General features: G+C 40.5%; 2 protein-coding genes across 2 annotated transcripts; one reads left to right on the plus strand and one right to left on the minus strand.

Moving 5' to 3' along the window:
• The first annotated feature begins 1568 nt into the window (after positions 1-1568).
• Positions 1569-12384, plus strand: drg1 (developmentally regulated GTP binding protein 1). The gene is made up of 9 exons (XM_085279437.1): positions 1569-1765; positions 3319-3442; positions 3571-3746; positions 3852-3921; positions 7889-8058; positions 8742-8872; positions 11022-11189; positions 11335-11457; positions 12018-12384. The coding sequence occupies exons 1-9, from the start codon at positions 1727-1729 to the stop codon at positions 12115-12117; spliced, it is 1101 nt and encodes a 366-aa protein (XP_085135563.1). The 5' UTR covers positions 1569-1726; the 3' UTR covers positions 12118-12384.
• Positions 12385-19288: 6904 nt separating this feature from the next.
• stard7 (StAR related lipid transfer domain containing 7) lies at positions 19289-24709 on the minus strand. Its single transcript, XM_085279438.1, has 8 exons — positions 23782-24709; positions 23376-23539; positions 23159-23208; positions 22664-22774; positions 22392-22474; positions 22186-22285; positions 22003-22087; positions 19289-21445 (listed from the first exon to the last, which is right to left on the minus strand). Exons 1-8 carry the CDS (start codon positions 24234-24236, stop codon positions 21267-21269), a joined length of 1227 nt encoding a protein of 408 aa, XP_085135564.1. The 5' UTR covers positions 24237-24709; the 3' UTR covers positions 19289-21266.
• Positions 24710-25230: the final 521 nt, after the last annotated feature.

Here is a 25230-nt window from a genome sequence, read left to right on the forward strand (position 1 = left end):
GGTAGATACGGTCAAGACAACCTGCTGAAGTTCACACGGAGGATCAGAATTGGGAAGAAAGGTGATTCAAGTGACTTTGAACATGGCGTGGTTATTGGTGCTAGACGGGCTGATGGGTGACATGAAATACGATACATGAAATATAAACAAATTTCCATAATATCTGTTATGTTATTTATGAGTCCTTCCAATTCAGTTTAAAAATAATCATATTTTATTGTCAAAGCAAGTCCTGGATTACTCGTTCATGCTCTGCCTGACTCTACTTAGATCTGCCGTGTTTGTGCCAACCAATGACAGTCATTGGTGCCAGCAGAGACGTTAAAGAGTGCCCTCTGGTGGACAAACTATGCAACATGAAAACTGATAACATTACCACTCATAACATAACTCATAATATCAGCAGTGCCGATATATCGGTCGGTCTTCAGTATGATCACAGTGTGTCCATCTTCTGATGGCTGTTTTCAGGAGGATTACACATGATGTCACAAAGTCCAGATCATCTCATACTGACTGATAATGAGTTGACTGTACTCAAATGGTCTGATCTCAATCCAATAGAGCACCTTTGGGATGTGGCAATGGGGGATTCTCATAAAGGGTTGTGCAGCTGCAAAATCTGCAGCAATTGTGTGATCATTTCAACATAGACCAAAATCTCTGAGGAATGTTTCCGGCGTTTCGTTGAATCTGTGTCACGAAGAATTAAGGCTATTCAAAAGGCAAAGGGTATTCTAACCTCATATCACTAAGGTGTACTCAGTGAAGTGGCCCACGAGCTTATTTTTTCATCAAAATGTTCTTCTATAGAGGTGTTTTTTATTCATAACCTAATTTAGGAGACGATAATTTAGTTCATGTGTAGTTAAATAGTTTTGTTTTATACTGAAAAGCACTTCTAATATTTAACTTGTGGATTATTTCAATAAAAGAGCAAAATAAATGAAAGCGCACTATCCAACCTGAGTAAATGTACTCATGCAGTATTTTAGGTACAACTTTTGTATGACGATATAAGACAACAGTGGTACATTCTCAGCTAGACACTGATTAAATCTGATGTTTTACAGCGTAAAACAGTTATTTAAATCAATTTAGAGCGACGATGTCTCCTCACAACTCAGAAACATCCGAAACTTGAGAAAAGTACAAGCCAATGCTCATCTGCACAGGCACACAGGCCTCATTAATTCTTAATAAAATATTGTGTTTAATAGCTTTGTTGTACGTTTTGACGTAAAGATTTTTTTTCCTCGAAGAGCTAACTGGGATTTATCAAGCAAGTTAACTAAACGTTTTTTTTCCTGATATCCAGTGAAGTAGAACAACCTTTCCAAATGAATAATGGAATTTTCCATTGTCTATAGCCGTACTATAGCAGTACTTGTGTTTATACATTTTATTTGAAATTTTAGTTGTACTAAATTCCACCTTCCTGATTCGCAAATGAAGCATTTGCACTTATGGAAGCTCATGCTGCGTTGGCGTTTCTCTTTTTTGTTCAGTGAGCAACCTGTGAGTGAACGCGGGCTGTCATTGGTCAACGCACCGGGTATCACGCCCCGCCTCTGTCCGGGTTCTCGCGAGATTTCCCTGGAAACACCGCACCACCGCGTTCATGTGGTGTGCATGCTAAAGTACCCCAATAACTTTGCCAACTTCCATGTAAAACCTTTTCAGTTTCAATCGGTAACGTGAATTTTACACGGGGAACACCGTCACCATGAGTATACTCGCCAAAATAGCAGAAATTGAAAATGAGGTAAGATGGAAACAGCGGGCGGGCTAACCCGCTGACTGTCACGTTTAAGCTAGCCACAAGCTGTTAGCGTTAGCAAAAATATTACAGCCGGGCTTTGTTTTGCGCTTAATATTTCTAACTCACATTTTTTCTTTTGGCCACAAAGTGCATATAAAGTTGCTTTACCCAGTCAGTGAACTTGTGAATCCATTACTAATCATATAAGACAGTGTAACGGACGTGCTAGTGCAGGTTGATGGTGGTAACAAGTAACAAGTTCGCCTTTAAATAATGTGTACACGTTAACTGTTCAATACAAGTTAACTTAAAACGACAGTGTTGTCTTTTAATTCACACGTATCCATATATTATGATCTTTGTATGGTGTGCCGTCTGTTGTTGTATTGAGAAAGCCTCAAATTTGAACATAAGAGTTCGTACCAGCAGGGGTACTTGCTTTAAATTACACTGAATGTTTTTGTTTAAGTTTTTAGTTTAGTTTAAACTTAACTTTAGCTTAACATTCAGCAATTGTTTCATTTCAGCTCAAAACATTCAGCTATCGGCATTCACGCTGCAGTTTCTTCAGAAAATGCCTTTTCTAGTTTTTAATGGAAACCTTACTGTATTATCAGAGGCAGTAAAAGGAAACTCTCCAGGTTGCAGTGCAAAGACTACTTGTTTCACTGTCTTCTTTAAGGGTTGCCACAGCAGATCATTGCTTTCATCGGTCTTCTCTGTGGTCATCCTCTTATCTCCCTGCCTGGCAGATCCATCTTGAACATCCTTTCCTTTGTTAGCCATTTCTCTCACTTTACCAGCCATAATTCCTACATTTAAAATCTTGCCTTCTATTTTACTGCCTCCAAACATGCCTTCCCCTACTATTCTTTCTCAGTCTTTGGCCATTAGCAGCCACCCTGCTGGTCAGTTGTACCGGTAGCAGTTCTTGTAAGTCACTAGTAACATTTCTAGCTAACGTGTTTGATTTGGCAAAGACTTTACACCGGACGCCCTCCCTGTCACAACCTACCCATTTATCTTTAACTTGAGACCAGCACTAGGTGTACATTTTAATGTGCAGAGAAACACAGTTGTGTTGATCTTGGCCAGGACTTTTCTGCCTATTAAAAATGTTTCCTCCCACATTAAATGCTTTAAACTGTATTATTTATCAAATGGACAGAAAAACTAGGATTATTAAATAAAATGAATGAGTATCTGTTAATTTAGGGTTAAAAAAAACTCTTTGCCTTAACTATGATCATTCAAGTATGTAAGTTTGAGTTAAAGTTGCATGTCAAATGTAAGAAACTCTTGCATTTAAGTTGGCATAAAGTAAAAACTGTACAACATGAGAGAATGGGACCAGGTTTATAGTGTTGTTACTGTGTTGTTACTGCACTGACATTACAGTAAATCCAGATGGGCAAAATTAAACTTTGAATTGTAAAGGATAAGTCTATTCTGTTTTAAGTTTCACCATGACTGTACCTGAGTGCAGTCAGTAAAAACTGCTTACTTAATGTTTTTTAGAAAGTTCTCATGCAGACTGGTATTATTGTTCACTGTAGATGGCCAGGACGCAGAAGAACAAGGCCACAGCTCACCACTTGGGTCTGCTCAAAGCACGTCTTGCCAAACTCAGAAGGGAACTCATCACACCTAAAGGAGGCAGCGGTGGTGGGACAGGAGAAGGTGAGATCAGGATACTTGTGTCCTAATGATGTTACCAAAATTTTGTTTTAAATATTTCTTTATTTTTGCCCGGCAAAGAATGCTAATGCATATTTGATTTTTTTTCATGTGTTTCCTCCCACTTTTAGGTTTTGATGTAGCGAAAACCGGTGACGCTCGTGTCGGCTTTGTCGGCTTTCCTTCTGTAGGAAAGTCTACACTGCTAAGTAACCTTGCAGGTGTATACTCTGAGGTTGCTGCCTATGAGTTCACCACTCTAACAACAGTACCTGGAGTCATTCGGTATAAAGGTGCTAAAATTCAGGTACAAGAGTTTCTGCTTTCTTCAAAATCTGGAATATTGTTCATGCTGTGATAAGGTTTAAGTTATTTGCTTATATTTTTCTTTTTCTGACTTCGTCCTTTTTAGCTCCTGGATCTCCCAGGAATCATTGAGGGCGCCAAAGATGGAAAGGGCAGAGGCCGACAGGTCATCGCAGGTAATGATTTGATTACAGTGGAATCTGCTTGGAGGGAAATACAATGGCAGTTAGAGCAGGGCAATATGACCAAAAATATTTATCACGATATACATTTGAAAATTTGCGATAACGATATAACTGACGATATAATTGACACTAGACAAAATACTTTACAACTCCACAACTTTATTAGTGCAAAAAAACCCATCAATGTATTTTCACTTAAACAAGCAGCTGTTTTTTATGTGCATTAAAGTTCTATAAAAATTTAACAGTGCAAATGCAAATTCCTTGCTGACAGTTAAACCAAAAGGCATTTCCAGTGGAAATTGGCCGACATATCCTCAGCATAACCATGTATAATATCCACTAAACTTAAGAGGTTATACACACACAATACCGTAATATTATGCTGAAGCACAGTACGTATCACTCAGCGAGGCGCCTGCCTACGATAGCCGTAATGCTCCGACAATCCATCAAGCGCTGTGGGTTTGTAGCTTAGCAAAGTCATACTAAAACATTTGACAGATTTTCAAGCGCCGTGTACGACATAAAATCGTTTCGAGGTCAGTAAACACAACCATTGGCTTCATCGGGTGAGGGCCTCCAGCTCGCACTGGAACGGTTCGCAGCCGAGTGTGAAGCAGCGGGAATGAGGATCAGCACCTCCAAATCTGAGGCCATGGTTCTCAGCCGGAAAAGGGTGGAGTGCCCACTCCGGGTCGGGGATGAGTTCCTGCCCCAAGTGGAGGAGTTCAAGTATCTCGGGGTCTTGTTCGCGAGTGATGGGAGAAGGGAGCCGGAGATCGACAGACGGATTGGGGCTGCAGCTGCAGTAATGCGGACGCTGCACCGGTCCGTCGTGGTGAAGAGGGAGCTGAGTGTAAAAGCGAAGCTCTCAATTTACCGGTCGGTCTACGTCCCTACCCTCACCTATGGCCACAAGCTGTGGGTAGAGACCGAAAGAACGAGATCGCGGATACAAGCGGCAGAAATGAGCTTCCTCCGAAGGGTGGCTGGCCTCTCCCTTAGAGATAGGGTGAGAAGTTCGGCCATCCGGGAGGGGCTCAGAGTAGAGCAGCTGCTGCTCCACATCGAAAGGAGCCAGCTGAGGTGGTTCGGGCATCTGACAAGGATGCCCCCTGGGCGCCTCCTGGGTGAGGTGTTCCAGGCATGTCCCACCGGGAGGAGGCCCCGGGGCAGACCCAGGACACGCTGGAGAGATTATATCTCTCGGCTGGCCTGGGAACGCCTTGGTATTCCCCCGGATAAGCTGGAGGAGGTGGCTGGGGAGAGGGAGGTCTGGGCCTCTTTGCTTAGGCTGCTGCCCCCGCGACCCGGCCCCGGACAAAGCGGATGAGGATGGATGGGTCAGTAAACACAACCAGAATTCATACATAAGGCACACAGGATTATAAGGGGCACTGTCGATTTTCAGAAAAATCAAAGGATTGATTTTAGGGGTGCCGCATTTTCCAAAAAACATGGTAATAACGACGGCCCACTAGCATGCTCTACCAAAAATAGTGCTTTGTTGTGTATCTGACAGACGAAAGCTAAACCAGTTCCACACCACTGAAGTTGCAGCATTTTTACAAACCAATTCTGGTTCATCCGTTTCATTCAACGATCCGCTTTCGCCCTTCTCATTCTCCGTCGCCGCCATGCTTTTTCCGCCATGTGCGTATGTAAACAAAGGCACTGCACATGCGCGTTTTACCCATATTCTATCGCGAGATTTCATTTTCTTATCGTTGCCCAACATTATACCGGTATTACTGTGAACGGTATGATATGGCCCAGCCCTAATGGCAGCACTACTAATAGTGCTACTAGAATTTAGCTTTCTCCTGTATATATTTATAGACAAATTAAATCATAAGATGTTGTATTTGTAGATGCGAGAACACTAAAATCAATGATTTTCAGTGAGACAATGTTTCACGTCTTTATCTAAAGTTTGCTTAAAACACAACTGCTGATGCTCTACAGATTGACTGTGGCCTTTGGCCTGGAGCTGATGTCATGCCCAGGCTTAACCTGGCGTTTCAACCCTTAACTGCAACACCCTCCATCTGGCGTGTCAGCAGCGATGGCCAAAAACTCCTTTGTCCCACACGCCATCAGACTGTTTAACTCCTCTCTGGAGGGGAGAGGGAGGGGAAACAGGAGGACAAAGGAGGGGGGAACAACTAAGCTGTAGTGCCTCTGCACCTCACTGTACAATACCTTGTGCAATACTTTTTGTAAATAGTCAACAGTGCAATAGACTCAATACTTGAAATGTGCAATTCACTTGTATTTTTATTTTTTATTCCTATTTATTCTATTTATCCCCTTTGTATATTTTATTTATATTTGTCTCTGTATTTATATATGTGTGTGTGTGTGTGTGTGTGTGTGTGTGTGTGTGTGTGTGTATATATATATATATATATATATATATATATATATATATATATATATATATATATATAACAGTTCTGTAACTGTAACTTCGGTCGTTGCTGTGCTTTTTTTGGAAGTCGAATTTCCCAGAGGAACCCACCCGAGGGATTAATAAAGTTCTATCTTATCTTATCTTATCTTATCTTATCTTAAATCACTGCCCACCACCTCCACACTTCCAACCCTACACCTCCCTTTTACACCAGAGCCCATAAGAGGCTCTTTCTGCTGCTTCCACCATCCTGCATACAGCTGTCTTCCGCTCATTTTCTGAAACTCTGAGTGTAGTGAGTGCCATCTACAGTGACTGTACTGGGAACCTTCCACACCCCACTTCTAGAGGAAACAGACATACTTGCCACCCTTTCACTCTACACTCTTGAATAAAGTCTTGGTGTTTTAAGCTCTTCCTTTCATGAGCCTCTTCATTACTGTTACATTTTTCTCTGGCATCAAAAAGTGCAAGCCTGCTCAAAGATTTCTTTTGACCATTATGGCCAGGCAGTGAACCTCAGCTTTATCCACTCACTGGACAATTTATTAGTTACGCTTTCATTGTACCAGGTTGTGGTACTTCCATTAGAACTGCTTTCATTCTATGTGGCACAGATTCAACAAGGTGCTGGAAACATTCCTCAGATATTTACATGATAACGTGACACAGTTGCTGCAGATTTATCAGCTGCTGACAACTTAATGTCATGTTTACAAAATCTGTTTTAAGATGCTTTGTGACATGGTGTGCTATCCTGCTGCAACAATACCTAGGTAGGCTGTGACATTTTAAATAGTGCTCAGTGGTCTATGTAGATTTTACAGGTCATGGTAGTCTTAAGTGCTTGAAAAGAAGGTAACCAGATTTCTTTAGGTTTGTGAAAACATTTCTTGCACCTCATATGAGCTATCGAGGTCACCTGAGGCAAGGTGAGAGTGGGTGTGGAAATGCTCGGGAAAGTTTCTCAAATTTGCATTGTAGGTGGCTGATAACTCGTGTCACACCCACCACCTCTGTTTAGTGACAGACATTCACAGTGGATGTAGATGGACTTCTTTACTCGTCTCTCAAACCGTCTGTGTTCGTGGTCCAAAATGTGAACATTGGCATCCTCAAAAAATGTGCTTTCTCCTTTAAGTTCATTTGTTTTGTTCTGTTGAGCTTTCCCTCCTGTATTGTGCCATGTGTTTATGGAGTGGTCATTTGGTTTCCATAAAAAGCACTCCTCACAGCACTCTCTGGATATTTTCCCTTTTTCAGACAATTCTGTTGATCCTGAAAGCTTTTTCCGAAATGCAGACCAGCTCGTCCTGCATCAAAAACCAAAGTCACTTAAATCCCCATTCTGAAGCTCAAGTTAGAACTTCAGCAAGTCGTCTTGACCCATATGACCTACCTGGCTATATGTCTAAATATTGCCTTGTGATTGGTTGATTTCATATTTGCATTAACGAGCAGCTGAACAGGTGTACTTCAACTGGGATTTCTTTTTACACATTTCTGACTGATGTTATTGTTTCTTTTTCCGCTCTCTCACAGTGGCTCGAACCTGCAATCTGATTCTGATAGTGCTCGATGTGTTGAAGCCTCTTCTTCATAAGAAGCTAATAGAACATGAGCTGGAAGGCTTTGGCATTCGGCTTAACAAGCAACCACCAAACATTGGTTTCAAGAAAAAGGACAAAGGAGGCATCAACTTTACCGCTACGGTACGTCTCATATAATAAACACACTAAATGAAACTTCGCACTTACAGTTTTCACTTTAGAATTAAAAACTCAAGTGAACAATTACACTGATACTTAAAACATCATTTACTTGTCATTAAAGTTAAAGCCTCTACATTCAAGTGTAATATGTTCTCCAAGCTAAGTTTTTAAAATCTCACAGTCCCAGACATTTTGATGTTTTGTCCTTTATTTGTGTTTATCCTCCTGTCCGGCATTTGTGTCTATCTGTACTTTCGAGAACAGTTTAACCCTCTTGCTACAGCTTACCTGCGCTAATGTTAGCCTAACAGTAGTTCTGTAGCTCATCATGAGGTAGCAGAATGTCAGCTATCCCATTTTCTCTAATCAAACAAACATGGGTGGTATTTAATTTTCCCTTTTTCGTTTATGTCCAGAGCTGAATGTTTTTCATATTTTGCAGTTTATTGTAACACCTTGGAGAGCAGCCACTTTTATTAATTCAGCAGAGCATTTAGATGCAGAAATGGGTAGTGATGCCACATGGATTAGAACACATGGATTTTTATTGTATTGCTGACTCTAATATGTAATAATTGATTAATACAGATCTTTAAATTGTGACTTTTTTAATGACTATTTTCTTGCTTTTTTGTGTTACTTTAAGTCATCCATCCACATGCACTCTCTCTTTCTCTCTCCAGTGTGCACAGAGTGAGCTTGACGCTGAAACAGTTAAGAGTATCTTGGCAGAGTACAAGATCCACAACGCCGACATCACTCTGCGCAGTGACTCCACAGCTGATGACCTCATCGATGTGGTGGAGGGAAATCGGTGAGCTGCTGAAGTGTCACAATGGGCCTTTCTTAGTCATTCTCAGTGGGTGTGGCCTGCCGGTCTGAAATCCTATTTAACACTCCCATCATTCCCACTACAGATGGATTTAAATATGCTGTTTATGTGCTAGGCAGCATCTGGGAGAACTCCTGTTTTAATCTTACTTAGATGACTCAAAGGTTTTTATCTTAATATAAGAAGTCAACAAATATGGGATCAGAGATATGTGGAGTTGAGCATGGTCCCTCCTCTGAAAAAAGCAACTAGGAGAAAGACCACAATACAATAAAATAAAAACTACAATTTCTGCACGGAAACAAATTTATCAAACACTATGTCTATAGAATATTTTTTAAATAATGTCTAAATCCTGTACACCCCCATGTGGATCTTAAGACTGGCCAATCAAAGTCTGAAGTCCGGACTTATTGTCAGCTTTATTGTAAGGGATTTGGCCAAAAAATGCATTACATGTTTAGGATTTACAGCATTTCTTAATGCAGAAGGGTTTTTTGTGAAAATCCCTTGAATTAATGATGAAATTCTGGCTTTCATTCACATTTAATTGAGTTAAAATCCACTGTGATGTTTCATAAGGGCAAAATATTTTTAAAAATTCTCATAATTCAGAAGCCTATGGGCCTATTAACTGTAATTGCATAAAGCACTAGGTGGGGCCCCCTCCTTGCCTGTATACTTACAGTATTTATTTGAAGAGAGGTGTCTTAACAAAAGGAAATGTAGCACTACATATTTTAAACATGATTAAAATTACTTAATATACATCTAAAAAAAATAAAGTCAAATGTTCCTGTGAAAAGTAAACACTTTTTCCTTCAAAAAATTACTGAACTTTGGGAGGAAAATGGACACAGTGGAAACTGTAACCACCTGTTATACAATTGAATGAAATATACATTATTTATTCCATCCATCCAGCCATTCTCTTCCATTTATCCAATTCAGGGTAGCAGAGGGTTCGAGGCTATCACAGCTACCATAGAGAGGTGGGGTACACCCTGGATAAAACACCAGTCTGTGGCAGGACTAACGCGGAGAAACAGACAACGATTCACACCGACACAGACAGCCAATTTGCAATCACCAATTAACTTAAACCCACTAACTGCATGTCTTTGGACTGGAAGGAAGTACAGCGAGAACCCAGGCGTGTAAACTCCACATCAGGCAGTAGTGCTTAAACAGTATATAGATCGATAAAATAAGATATGTCAAAAGAAATAAGGCAGAAAGTAATTTGAAGTTAAAAAATAAATTAAGATAAATTAAGATAAGTTTACATTTAAATGAAAATATTAAGCTTTATATGAAAAACAAAATATCTCAAAATCAACAAGCAGAATAAAGGAATTAAATGTCTTACTAAATGTAGTAGAAACAGTAGAGCATGTCAGTGACTCAGAGTATACTAGAGTGTATAGTTGACAATGCAGTTCAGTTTTATTTATGTAGCACCAAATCATCACAATGGTCTCAAGACACTTAATATTTTAAGCTAAAGACAACATTATAGACGAACCCCAGTGATTCAGCGATTTCCTTATGAACACAAACTTGGCATCAGTAGGAAGAAAAACTCATTTTCAACAGGAAGAGGCTTCTGGCAGAACGCGGCTCAGGGTGGAGCAGCCATCTGCTGTGAGGGGAAAGGGAAAAGCACAGAGATGGCAAAGCACAAACTGTGACAGAGTGCAAAAAAAGGACTTACTCTAGTCGCATGTAAGTGCAAGAGGAGTGAAAGAGGCAAATGCATTATGGGAGGTCGTGCATTATTCTGAGCCAACAGCAGCAACACCGAGGGATAGTTCAAGGTCACCTGATCTTACTTTTACTGCAAGCTCTATGAATTTATAATGATATTCATTAGGAGTTATTCTGCCAAAAGTAATTGATTTGTAAATCTTCTGTTTGAGACCGCGTGCACCCTGTGCTAGGCAAATGGCATTAGTTGTAATATCTAACATTTGCGTATCAGCTGACATGTTAGTTAACAAGTAAATGTAGTAGAAGGCTTCATGCTGCACCAAAATATAGACTCATTTATTCACCATTTTATTTCTTGGATTATTTAGTATAACTGAGTATGTAGTGGTTTCACTTACAGACTCTGTCCCTGTCCCAACAGCGTCTACATCCCATGCATTTATGTGCTCAACAAAATCGACCAGATCTCCATTGAAGAGCTCGACATCATCTACAAAGTGCCCCACACTGTGCCCATCTCAGCCCACCACCGCTGGAACTTTGATGACCTGCTGGAGAGGATGTGGGACTACTTAAGGCTTGTGCGCATGTAAGAATTTCCATCAATACAACCTGCAAAAGATTCTGTGAATGCGGCGAAAGTCAGTTATAGATTTAAAGCAAGTCTTTGGAAAATTGAAGTGTTTGTGTGTTCAAACTGGAAAAAGTTACTGAGATGATACGTTTACTTACAGCTACACCAAACCCAAAGGCCAGCTTCCTGATTACACGTCTCCTGTTGTGCTCCCCAATGACCGAACTTCAGTGGAGGATTTCTGCATGAAGATTCACAAAAACCTCATCAAAGAATTTAAGTAGTGAGTATAGTTGCCTTAGCTAAAATGCTAATATTTTAAAAATATTTTTGTCATCTGAGGTTATATGTAAGTGATTTTAGAGTGTGGTGTTGATCAGATTATTCTTAATGTGTTTTTATGCGTCAAAACCTTAAAACTAAAACTGGGTGGACATTCTTTTTCTCATGACTCTATCACCTCCCTTAATGGCAACATTTACCAGACTAAATGTTGCCATCACTGGAACGTTTGATTTTTAGACATGTGACCGCGTGTTGCACCACCATCTCTAAATGGCCCTGGCAAGATAACATCGTCAATCATTCATTATGTTAGTGCTGCTGAGCATTAGCCATCCTCAAGGGAACGGACGGGTAAAACTGTGACACATGGAAGCTTTTGCTCCTTAAGGATGTCACATACCCAGTAGGTTCCTTTATAATAGAGCTGTAGCAAAGAATGATTTGTCGGGCTACTTTATAATGGCCTGATATCTTTTCTTTTCACACTCTTGAACGAATCATCAGTCAACCAGGATCAAACTCTTTTTTTTTTTTTCTTTTCTTAACTCTTTCTTTCAGTGCACTTGTTTGGGGCTCCTCTGTAAAGCACAACCCTCAAAAGGTGGGCAAGGACCATGTGATGGAGGATGAAGATGTTATCCAGCTGGTGAAAAAGTAAAAAAAAAAAAAGGATTCTTAATGCTCACTGCATGACCCATGTTATCACAAAGTGTTCTGTACAGCTGCTCAATAAACTACCGGACATGTCTGTCATTACAGCATCTGTTGTTTTTGCTTTCATTGATTTAAAACAATGGCAGGTTAAAGTGTCATATTTAAAGTAACACACAGTACTTAACACCATGAATAGTTCATATTGAATATTGGTTAAGGCTTCCATTGACTCCTAAAAGAACTGTACAATAAAATCACAGTGGAATCTCAATGTGTCTGTTATTTTATGCTTTTTATTATTCTGTGCTTTTATTCAGATAATAGATTTATTACTTTATCAAAAAGTGTAACCAGGAGTGTTCTGTGTTGTGCTAAATTTGGTTTTTTAGGAAAAATCCGACAGAAATGTTGCAGATGCGTACCCGCAGCCACCATTATGGCTAACATTTAACTGTGGCTTAGAGGGGGGAGGGGGGGAAAGAGATTTATATGACATTGATGATGGGGATAGTTATTCAAACTGGTGGCCCACCCACTCCCCCGCTCTCTGGTGGGGACGGCCACTCAGGTTAATAAGTTCATTCACTCAGATGCAGTCTGAGGGTTGTTGGGATGTTCACAAGTAGCCAAACTCCACAGAGCAAAATAAAGCTGCTTTTTATTGGCACTGGGTGCACTCTTGGAAGTTGGTGTTATTTAATGTCCGTATGTTACAACAAGACCACTCGGAGTGCGAGTACCAGAAGCTAATGAATGAATGCGATGGATGACACCAAGCATGTAAACTGTGGTATAATATGGCTGGATTAGAAATTTGAAGAGTGAAATCAAGCAGTCCAAACATGAAAGATACTCATGTTTTGTTTTTTAATTATCAAGCGTGTGTGCAAAACCCATGCAAAGATGTTGCCAAGCTAAATAGGAGACCCTTACAGTATATTTAATATGTATACATCAAATGCAGGCATTTTATCATATATTGGATATAGTATTGCAAAAAAATGCATGCTTTTATCTTCATTTATTAAATTAATATGATATGGAACCGCAAAGAAAAATGATTCCAGTTTGCCAGCGAGAGAAATCCACTGCATGTTTCCACAAAATCTTTCTCTGCTCATAGGTAAAAAGCCACTTATTTGTTAGAAGTGTCATCAACATTGTGCTTTTTTCTAAAATAAATTGGTTACAGTGTCTAATTCGGGATCATCCTTAACACTTTAGATTTGCAAAGATGTGTTTAGGAAAAAAAACAGATGTGAAAGTGAGACAGCATGACCGACAGTATAACGGTTCATGGAGTGTATTTGATATCTTTTGACTCCAGTTCTTTTAGCCCAAAAGCCACTTTTTAGTAAAAGCTGCAGTGGTTGAAGGTGAAGCCTGCCTGTCCAGCAGAAGCAGCAGCAGCAGGATCAACCCTTCCCAGACACCGCCTCTTCCCCACCCCCTTTTACCCTGTAAATTATAGCAGCACTTTAGCTAATGAAAGAGTTGAACACTGGGCACTAATAAAAGCCATTAAGTGAATAAAGCACTTCCCCCTCTAACAAAATTAAAGAATCTACCCATTTGGAGAGAGAGGACTCTGTATTAATATTTATGAAATGCGGAACCGGCGCCCCCCCATTCAGACTCCCCAACCTACATCCAATCCCAGCCTGACCAAGTCCTCCTTGCCAGTGCACCTATCCCAAGAGAACATCCCCAACCCCTCCTAGCTTGAAGGAGGGGCAGGAGTTGGGGACTTGAAGGGTGCTGAGGACGCAGTCAGGACAGTCTGTCTCCAGTAGAGCAAGCTGGAAGACCCCAAGACACAGCTCAGAGCACCCAGCGGTCTTCACCACCCCTCAACCACCTGCGCCTTACGCTTGCTTTGAGGCTAGCGAATGGAAAGGTGAGTTTCTTGGAAAGACAATGTGTAGAGGAGACTTTCCAACGAAAGCAGCTGGAAAGTTGTCCGTTAAACACAGAGTAGGTTGAGACCAACTGTTTTCAGTGATACTGTGCTGGTCAGGTTTGAAGAACAGTTGCTTTAGGTTTTGTTGCTTTAGCTCAGAAAGCACTTTTTTCAAATACTTCTCTTAGTATTTTAAGCCGTGTTGGTTTCCAGAAGAAGACAGGAAAATAGAAGGTAAGTAAGCGTAATCATGTATCACAATCATCATCTGTGCATAAAACCCATTAAACCATCCCATCAGCTGCGCTGCATCCCTTTCAAACATCCTCATTGTTCTGAAAAACAAAAGTCTGTTTCATCACCGCCGCCCACCATCTTCACCCAAAGTACTCCAATTTTCGTGCCATTTGGTCACTTCCAAAGGCAGCTTTTTTCCTGTTTGGTGCATTAATATGCATTATGGTGTAATTTCATCACACAAAGTGGTTTCACTTGCTGAGCCTTGTAAGTTGATTATTGTGCCGTGCCTTTTCATTGTAGTAAAATGTCCTCAGGGAGCTAGAAAGAGACACAAGGGAAGGTAACAAGATTGTCAAACCTTTTGGAAAAGAAGCTCTCTTAGCCTGATGGTATCACAACACAGGAACACTTAACATAGTTAAGACTAAAATGTTAGGAGTGGTTTTTCTTTGCTCTTAGTAGATGGCAGATGCACCCCAGATGGACTACAGAGAAGTAGCTATACCTCTAATTCTTAATTCAATAGTGTCCAGGGAGCATGGTTTGTTTTTAGTCAATAACTACTAAAATTTCAGGGACTTGGACTCTATGAGATCTTGCGACTCTAATAAGATCACAGATGAATTACCCAAACTCTGTTTCCATTGATCACTTTGGGAATGCCCAATGAGGAAACAAATTTAATCAAGCCAACATTTTTCAGGCCTGCTGCAGGTCCTTTCTTAAAAATGTTTGAGATTTGAGTTTTAAAAGAGTGAAAAGTGATCAAATGGTGACTTTTTTCCTCTGTTAGAGTTGGGCGTGAAGGGCGAGAGGGTGGGGTTTGACGCAGTTCGTGCGCAGGAAGGGTGTAGCCCTTTTTTCCCGCAGTGACCATGACCTGTGAGTAATCTTTCGCTTTTTTTAATTCTGCAGCTCTTCCTAGCTACAAGTCTCTTCATCTTTTTTTGATCGTAGACCAACCAGTAGCATTTCTTTTCTTTCTTTCTTTCTTTCTTTCTTTTTTTAAACATCCCCATGAGATCAGATCACTTCTCTCACACTTTTTGGATTTTTCTGAAATTTTGCATTGCCGACAGCTCCGACTGCAGGACCGTCCTTCAGCAAAACCCATAAAATATTCTAACAATGCTGTGTCTTTTTTCAGGAAAAAAATAAAACCTGCTACTTAACATTTGCACAAAAACCTGGTCGATACGGCACGTTGCTTGGTCAATTTGTGCAGAGTTGCATCTGTGCAATATCTGTTGGACTTTTTTTTTGTCGTTGCTCATGACTCCATTGTGCTTGATCTAACCATGCAGTGCATCTTCTGTCCATGGTTGTGCCAAGCACCTTGGAGTCTTGTGTGTACTGTCTGCCTCAGCTATCTGGATATCTATTTCAATGTCTCTGCATTTTTCCAAATATTCATGTATAAATGAAATGATCACAAAAAATAGGGCAGTAAATAAGACTGGACGACAGCGGTGGTGTGTGGTAGAAAAACACAAAGAAGATCAATAACCACAGGGTCAATTTTAATAATATTACAAGTGTTTAGTTTATATTTTAATAAAATCTCATGATGCAGTAAGATGTGGGGCTATGGCTCATTAATACCATCTAAATATTCTGTGTATTTTTACTGGTTATGTTGAATAAAGTGGAAAACTTAACAGTGAAAGCAAGCAATCGGGTTCATAGCATTCATATAAAAAAAGTGTTTTGTTTTTTTTATCTATAAGTTGGATAGCAAAAAATATGGGAGGTTTGTGGAAATGATCAATTACAATAAGTGCTCAGTGATTTTGAGCATGTCCAGTGATTTCAGCCTGGTAGAGGTCATATATTAAAACAATGTGTCGTTTGTAAGGACTGCAGACTCATCACAGATCTGTAAATCAAATGACGAGACTCTTAGAAACGCCTGAAACTTACAAGCCAATATGTCTCAGCCCGAGTTTATGTTCTTGAAATGATCATCAAATATATTACTCCATTTTCTCCGCAGAGGTCGGCTATTTCTTTTAAAATTCAGTCTGTGTCGTCCAATCCCAACTAATGCATCAAACCAATAAATCTGAAATATGAAAACCAGACTCCTCCTTTCTTTACGACTCTTATTTTAATCAATCAACTCATTATGGATGTGGTGCCATGCCATTTGTTATTCCTCAGCTGTAGCTGCTATTTTAAATACAGTAATTGTGTAAGTGTTACTAATACATTCTACTCAAATGTCTCACAGAGAAAGTTTGCAGTGACAGAATCATCCATCCATCCACTTTGTTAACCACTTACCCAATGCGAGGGGGCTCAAGCCATTAAGAGAGAGGTCGGGTAAATTCTGGGTACGTGGTCAGTCTATAATAGAGTTAACAAATGCACAGGGACACAGAAACATACGCACTCACAGTCACGACAACTTCAGAATAAAGAATGAACATGCTCTGAGAAAACTGATGGAGGCAGCAGAAGAACATGAAATATCGACACAAAGACAGCCACAGTCAACAAGCAGCTTTGGACGTCTGTCAGGCGACCTCCTAAACACTACAGTCTGCAGTCAGCATGGCAGTGCAAAGTGAAAAATAATAAGACCTCACCATCTGCCGTTCAAAACAATGATTACGTAGCCCTAAATTCTGCTGTGAAGCATAAAAAACACTTTAAGGTATAATATTCGATAAACCTCTCAAACTAAAACTAGTTAGGACTGGATAAGCAGGTTCAGTAAGGTTAATTCACTAGATACACACATCACAGCAGACAGTTTTTATTTTTCAAACTAGACTTGACAAGAATATTGTTAAATGAGAACAACTATTCCCATTCCCATGTGAAACTACTCTTAGCTTGAGCTATTCAATCTTCAGATCTCTATCTATGAATTTAAACGAGCAGATTTGTGTTTGCAGGTCCTCAGTCTTCAGTGCTTGCGTTGAAGGCGGCTAGGCTTCTTTCTGGTCTGCGAGGATGTTTCACGTTTCTTTCAAGTGGCGGGTTCAGCTAATCGCATGTACCTGGTATTTAACCCTGGGAAGCTGTCATCTTGGAGGTAGTCCTGAGGGTTGTTTGCCAACTTAAAGTAAAGACTACACAATGTCCGGTGTGCAATACAATGAGGAGTTCTTGTACATATAAAAGACCAAACATCCACCCCAGAGATGCAAAGAAGAAACACCTCATCAGAATAAGAGCCAGTGGTACGTCTGCACTTAAAGGAGAGGGGACGCTCTTGTGAGAATCCGAATGTTCCCAAAGACAGATGGTTTGAGAAAGGAGTAAAGGACATCAACAGCCAAAGTGAAAGATCATCACTGAAGAGAACTGGTGTCCTGCAATCAGCCACCTATAATGCAATCCAGAGATCCCAAGTGTTTCAACCTCTGTAATCCTTCTTTGTGTGTCCCTCTTTCGCCTCTTTTCCCTCCCCTCATTGCATTCATAAGTGGTCACGGCAGACGGCTGCCCCTCCACGATTCTGGCGCTACTGGAGATTACTTCCTGTTGAAAAAAGGAGGTTATTTTTCCTTTCCACTGTTGCAAAGTCTTTATTCATAAGGGGTCCTCTGATTGTTGGAGTGTTCTCCCTATTATTGTAGGGTCTTTAATCTAAACTATAAAGGACATTGAGGCAACTGTTGTTGGGATCTGCCCCTACAAAGGGTTAAAGATTGTTTGACCTCTACCTGTCAAATCAGACTGCTATAGTGCAATGTGGGGAGCAGAATTACTTAATAAGTGACATAATAGCTTATTTGGAGTGCCAGTAGATCTTTCTCTGAGTAGACTGATCAGTCACCTATAAAAGCAGCAGCTGACCTGTGCTGCTGCTTTCTGTGGATTAAGTCAGTCGAATTAAAGGTTGCAAGATGTTTTGCAAAAACATCTGTTGTGCCCACTAAGGTCTCTCTCCCTGAGAAATACAGCAACTGGACATTAGCTAGCAGAGAACTTTTTTGCGACAAACTGTGCAGAAACTATGTTTGCTGTTATTTAGTAAGCAACTTTGAAAAGTTGCATTTCAAATTTCCTGCCACTTGAAAAAAAGACTACTCTGTTTAAGTTGACTCCTCTCTTCTTCCGTACAGCGACTGCACCTTTTATTTACATCTGCACCATGAACACATCACAAATATATATTTGGAAAAAAAAAAAAGCATCCCAAATGCAGCTATGGTTTAAATTTGGAAATCATTGGTAATTTTCAGAAATTATCTAAGAAACCACTGACTTTTAGGTTAAGGTCACTGGGACTTTTAACGGATGGACCCAAGATATCAATTGGAAAATGCTACGTCACATTGTCCAATTATCACCTTCAAACTTCAGCCACATGAACTCATTCAATACTATTATACATAAACCTATCAGATTTAAGTGCTCATTAATTGCACCTGGGACTCATCAGTTTTAGTACTGAAGAAGCTTCTTGGATGAGAGGTAAAAGGTCTTCATGAATGGTAAATGGTAAATGGCCTGTATTTATATAGCGCCTTACTAGTCCCTAAGGACCCCAAAGCGCTTTACATATCCAGTCATCCACCCATTCACACACACACATTCACACACTGGTGATGGCAAGCTACATTGTAGCCACAGCCACCCTGGGGCGCACTGACAGAGGCGATGAACCTAAATGAACCTTCATGAACCTAAAAAGATGTGGAGGTAACTTCAAGTCAAGCACTTAAGACAAAACTGGCAGATATCTTTTATAAACGACATGCAGCTATTTTAACACGTATAAATATTTGATGGTAAAGTAGTACACTGTGCTGATTATCTGCAAAGAATCAATAGTCAGCATAGATATAGCAGTGAGTGTTATCCAGAGCAGACAAATTAAACAGTGTGTGTGCAGTAAAGCTTATATGTGCAGAGTGTCACAGACCGTCTGACCAGACAGCCTATTGGATTTACAGATTATCCCATTAGACTGGACGATGGTGGCCCTTCAGTACAAACACTATGCTAATCAATCATGGCCCCGAGCAGCACAAGTCAAAGCCAAATGCTTTCTGCATCAAAAGTTGAACCCACAATGATACACATAAAGGACTGTTTATTTCATCAGATTAATGTTTCTTCCATTTCAGAAATTAATTTTAAATCACGTGGATTACAAGTGCACCTGTTCATAAGCCACACTTTCCCCCTCTTTCTTTTCCTAAAAGTTTAACAATGGAGAGAGAGAAAAAAAGTTACCTGCAAAACAAAAATAAGATGTGAAAACTGGTTTTAAATACTGCAGGTGGCACAGAGGTGTCTTCAGTTATCAGATCATTCAAATGTCACACACACACACACACACACACACACACACACACACACACACTAAACATTAGCAAGTATGACATACTGTTTAATTGGGTTATAATGAGAGTCAATTTGCACAGTCAACCCATGAAGAGTATCTCATCTTACACTGCCATTGTTAAAAACACAAACAGCAGGAAAACACTTCACAACAGAATATAATTACACACACTTTTGATACACTGGGAGCATACGCGTATCCACACATGGGACCTCCCTCACACAAGTGGAAACCACCATATAGAATTAGCCAATTCACTCAAATGTACCATTTGAGTGAATCACATCTCGCAGCACAAGCTTGCGCTACAAGATGTTAGGGTTTTTTTACAACATTATTTCACGATTCTTGTGCCAGTCTGTAAACAGTGAACTGTGTTAGGCGATGTTATATATTCTGTGGCATGTGCTGCTATTTGTACATTCATAGCACCCCCTGCATGCAAGGGTGACATGGAAAGATGAATTCAAAGGAGTTTCAGTAGGACACACGAGAACAAAACGGTAGCATCAAAATTTAGGAGAAAGACGTGAATCTCATTGCACCCATTGACAAAAAAACAAAAACAAAATAAAAATCCAGTCCTCCAGATGTGACTTTTTGAGTATACAAGATCTACAGCAACACAGAAATATCCAGACCTCCAGGAGTGCAAACTGTGTTGATGAACCCAACAGTAACAAAATAAATTCTGAACTGAAATTGGACCACCTCTTAAAAACACAAAAAACACCAAAAAAAAAAAAAAAAAACTATCACATTAAATGCAAATGGCTTGGGATGTGGCACAAATACCTAAAACTTTACACCACTGTATCTGAGGATTTATATGGTTGTTATAAGACACTATGCCCCTAATGCTGAAGGACTGGTTCATCTTCAGAAGGCTGGATGCTTTAAACACTTGCAGGAACACAGTGAGACGGACCGTCTGATACCTCAACAGGGTGGATAGTAAACTAATGTCGATAGCAAACAAAAAGCTTTATTTTTTATTTTTAAATTCAGTAATTGTATCATTTTTTGGCCAAACTCATAATTTAACTTGTCATCTGTCATGCTTCAAACAAATCAAAATCACTTGCTTTAAATTCCCAGCAGGGGGCCTCAGTTCTTCTCTTAATCCATAATTTGACCAAGCGTTAACTTCTTAGTAAAAACAAGGCAGGTGTAGTTGCAGTTCTATGTCATACTCATTTCCGCCACAACTTGTTGAAATCACACTAAAGACGCTAATACAGTAGTGAGCAAGCTGGCGGTTTGAATAGAGTTTAAAGTCAAGCTTTGTCTAAAAACATAAGACAAGCCATTAAATACTAAAATGAGTAAAACTGTGTGTTTGGCAAAAACATGTCTATGGTTAGGAAATTTGGCTCAATTGTATAATTGCAGGAAAACATCAGGTGGCATTGACTGGCTGAAGAAGAAAAATGCCAAAACCAGCAGTCTGAACGACAACTTGCATTGCAACACTTTCTCCAGTGACAACAATGCCGTCACTAATGTAGTCCATCGTTCTTGTGACATCTCCTCTATAAACAGCATAAACATGTCTATGGATGGACACGTGCCGCTATTTTAGATCGCACCTTTCATTTTCAGTTCTTCTAATCTACCCCTAAGTTTGGGGTTGGAGGGTTATTGTTCCTGACTTGAGTGCAAGTGAAAACACACCAAGAAAACCTCTGCTCTCTACGAAATCTCCATCTCAAGCGTAGATCTGTCCAGAACCACCTGTATGGGCATTTTCTCCAGTGAGGCGCTCCTGGCTTGACGGCCTGTTTGTGTCACTGGATTTAATGACACTCGTGTAGTCTTGAATTCCCACTTCTAAGTTTTTGGCCCGCAGGGCAGCAGTGTGCAGTTTATCCAGAAATTCGGGCATACCTAGACAGGTTTTAAGAGGGAGAACATTCTCAAAATCAGGCTGGAAAAGGCATAACATGATGGAACACTCTCTCTGAAAACTAAATTTTACATTTTAGATTGCTACATTTCTGTCCAGACTTCTACAAAATGTAGTATTATTCATATATATTATTCAATTAAATATGAATACATGTGGTTAAATATGATGTAAAATATGGTCAAAATCTTGCCTTATGTCCGTTAGTTATGGTGTTGATTAACAACATCATGACAAATTGCACTGCCACAGTGTAGTCAACTTTTTAAATATTGTTTTAAACCGTGTTTGCCTCCAAACTTGTTAGAGCATCCCCCACCCCGTCTGCTCCTTCCACTGAGACTTTTAAAACTAGACTGAAAACTTATATTTATTCACTGGAATTTGAGTCAGTTTCCTTTATTCCATTCCTTTATCCTCTTTCTGTTTTGTGCTTTGTACAGCTCTTTGATCAACATTAGTCATTTTGAAATATTCTTTTTTGAATAAATTTCAGTTAATCCTTACGTGATTAGCGTATGACTTTTTCAGTACTCACCGCTCGACACCATCCAGCTCACACAATAGCGGGGGAAGACGGTCTGAGGGTCATCACTGTAGGTCAGCAGATAATCAAATCCATTCTGTGAGGAGATAAGAAAAACTATGCTGAGCAACTTCAAAAAAAGGACACAGTTGTTTAAAATTAAATAATCTGTGCAGCATGACATTCATCACTAACCTCATCAAAGGACTTGTGTGGGCGAATGACCATCTTTGACTGGTATGAATGAACTCTCACATATTCCTGTGTCTCTGGTACTCTGGGATGCTGTACGGCTCTGCACAGCCAGATTATCAATGCACAAGATAAGATACAGCATTTAGTCTGATTATATAAATACACCCCAAAATAAACAAATTAACAAACATCTCTTTAAGTCTGACCTGGAGACCAAGATCATCAGGTTGTTGTTGAAATCAACATCATAGCGGCGCACATATACATAGTCCCTCGAATACATGGGATACTGTGAAGGACATCAAACAAGATCAAATAACAACTGAGTGTGCGAAATGCAACCTAACTTCCTTACTTGGTTGGCAGTTGCTCTTGATCAAAAAGGTAAATGAAGGTTATTCATACTTTGACTGATAACAAAAAAAGTGTCACAGGTGAATGCAGGGTAGGCTGAACAAATAGCAATCTACAAACTCACAGGAAAGTGTGTAGCCCAATGCACAACTTCAGAGCCAGTATTGGCATGTCGGTCCACCACTTCAAGCTTGATAACGAGAGAATCCCACTTCTTCCTGTACTCTATGTCCAACTGGGGGGAAGGGAAAGGCAGAGTGTTATTGCTGTTAAAGCATTCCTGTGATGTGTAATGCGATTCCAAAAAAATAAAATCCCATAACCCCGAAAAACCCACTCCAATTAATATTAATCTATAACCCAACTTGATGTGTCGATTTTAAAAGGTTGTCTGAGTAAACAGTGGTTCAGAAGGTCAGACTTCAAGAGTAAAGAGATTGCTGCACACCTAAATCCCCAATAATGGATTAGGAGTGTAGCCTAATCGTACGTCCTAATCATTTCCTCATGTATGTCAGCACTGAAATAGAATAGGTGATCAGCTTCACGCAGTTTCCTCAACGACTTAAACTTTTGAGGTAGTCAAAATTGCACATAATTAGACTGAACTTAAATATACCTGTACATTGAAGAATTGTCTTGGTGTGACATCATCATAAGAGCCCAATACTGCAAATAAAAGATAACAAATCAGACCAGCTCAAAGTACCTTCAATTAACTGCTTAAAATGCAAGAAAAATCTGCAGAATCCTTTAGAGCTACAAATATTTCTCCCTCTATGACAAAACTGGACAAATATGTGAGACCCTGTTAAACATGTGTGTGACTAGCTGACCTCGATATTCGTAGAGGTGACTGTTGGGAATAGGTCGCTTCCACACTCTGAAGTCCTTCTTTTCCACCACAATTTCCCAGCCAGATTCCTGTTGCCCAGTTGCAGTCTCCGAAGACACACTTAGTCGTTTTGCTGCCTCCAGCGCCTGCAGCTCCAGTCCACACCTTCACAAAGATGCAAATAACAAGCTTAGATTACTTACAGGTTATATTCAGGTCATAATGAAATGCTTAACTGTACATACAAATGTAAGAACAAATTTAACTGCACTGTTTACTCAAATTTTGAATCAAGACAGGAATATCAATGCTGCTTTGTTGAGAGTGTCAACAGAGTAAGAGGCATGTTTACATCTATTCCTTTTTTTTTTTGCAAAAATATATGCCTTTATAAAATGTTGTCCCACCTCTGAATTTCCTCATCTTGGATTTTCTCATTCTCCCACATGAAGACACCAGCCAGGGCAGCCACAAATTTCCCAGTAGGGGCGTGCTTGCTCTGTAATCTGCGCCATATGTTGCCAACCAGGGTCCACTTGGTGCGCTCCGAGTACAGGTTGGAGTAAAGCTCTCCAACCTGGCATGCACGCCGGAGTCTCTGGCCGGTCACAAAGCCGCAATGGTCCGCAAATATGGACAGCAAACCCTTCCTCTTGGGACCAGAGGCCGCGGAGTCGCTAGCACCCACACCTGCCCTCTGCAGCCAGGACAGCAGCAGGCCCACGTTCCTGCCTAGCAACGGGAGCCTCTCAAGCTTTCCCCTTCCCTCCTCGACAGTGCGTCGAAATGACCAGCTGCTCTGAAGCCTCACTGTATTTATACCGATCTCACAGATCGGACGGCGGGGCACCGAGTGAAACATGACAGCTGTGTCCGTGACACAAGTTCACAAAGACAACGTGAATTCCAGAAGTAGCAGAGTGCAGCAGCAAGGGTTAGCTAGCAAACTTTGTTTCCAAAGCTAATGCGCTGCGAGCTACCACCGCGCATTCCCTCTCTACCTACGCAGATAATGATGCACAACTATAGAAAGAAAAATTCATAACTTACTCTAGTAGTGCCACTAGCTGCGGAGTTGTCTGCAAACACGCGACATGTAACGTTAGCCTTAGCTAACCTTATCTCTCTTCACTAGCTTCTAAATTAGCGGAAGTTACCAGCACAAACTAAAATGCACAGAAACCCCCCCGCTCCTGCCTCTGAATATAATATCTAATAACTCCACTGTAAACTGAACTGTTATATTGTAGCTATCTGTCCTGAAACAGCCTCACGTTTTCACTCAATACATTTGACCTCCTCTTCCTACTCTCTACCTTATGCACGCGCTTTTTAAGCCCGCCCACAATTCGCTATACGCCCTGTGATTGGATGTTTCTTGCTTAATGTCACTTCTTATTGGACAGGGCCACACTCCGTTTGATTTTGAGTCGTTTAATCACCAGCATGTCTGGTTGTCCAGCTTCGTGTGTCTACTAAAGCCCATCCACCTCAGTTGCAGCGCTTAAGCGATGATCTGGGTTAAAGGTGAAGAGAAGGTAAACTGCAGCTGGAGTCCAGGATAAGTGTTTACGGAAAGTAAAAATCATGCATAATAGAAAGGGGAATGCTGGTACTTCGTGCCATGGAGCGTCTGAAGAAGAGGAAGTCAAGTCGCCCTCCAGCGGCACAAAAGTCGTAGTAAGAGTGGTGACTCTAACCATGACCATAAATTACGCGCAAAACGCTATCGGAGCGGTGATACTTGATTGCTAAAATATGGTCCGTGGCCACATGGAGGTCCTGGAGATGCTTCAAGTGAGGAGTAAAGTCATTTTAACTTCAAACAGGGGAGTCAGATAAATCGAGGAACGTAC

The sequence above is a fragment of the Mchenga conophoros genome, linkage group LG7 (assembly GCF_057382185.1).
Source record: "Mchenga conophoros isolate Kocher_MC1m ecotype Shallow Benthic linkage group LG7, M_conophoros_male_GT1.1, whole genome shotgun sequence".
NCBI lineage: Eukaryota > Metazoa > Chordata > Actinopteri > Cichliformes > Cichlidae > Mchenga > Mchenga conophoros.

Bases quoted from the DNA above. Each gene is read 5' to 3' on its own strand.
- drg1 (XM_085279437.1), top strand. From the start codon at position 1,727: ATGAGTATACTCGCCAAAATAGCAGAAATTGAAAATGAG. The intron at 8,059-8,741 runs GTACGTCTCATA...TTCTCTCTCCAG, and splicing joins GCATCAACTTTACCGCTACG to TGTGCACAGAGTGAGCTTGA. The intron at 11,190-11,334 runs GTAAGAATTTCC...GTTTACTTACAG, and splicing joins TACTTAAGGCTTGTGCGCAT to CTACACCAAACCCAAAGGCC.
- stard7 (XM_085279438.1), bottom strand. From the start codon at position 24,236: ATGTTTCACTCGGTGCCCCGCCGTCCGATCTGTGAGATCGGTATAAAT. The intron at 23,540-23,781 runs GTGGGACAACAT...ATCTTTGTGAAG, and splicing joins CAAGATGAGGAAATTCAGAG to GTGTGGACTGGAGCTGCAGG. The intron at 23,209-23,375 runs GTCAGCTAGTCA...TTTTATTTGCAG, and splicing joins TCACCTCTACGAATATCGAG to TATTGGGCTCTTATGATGAT.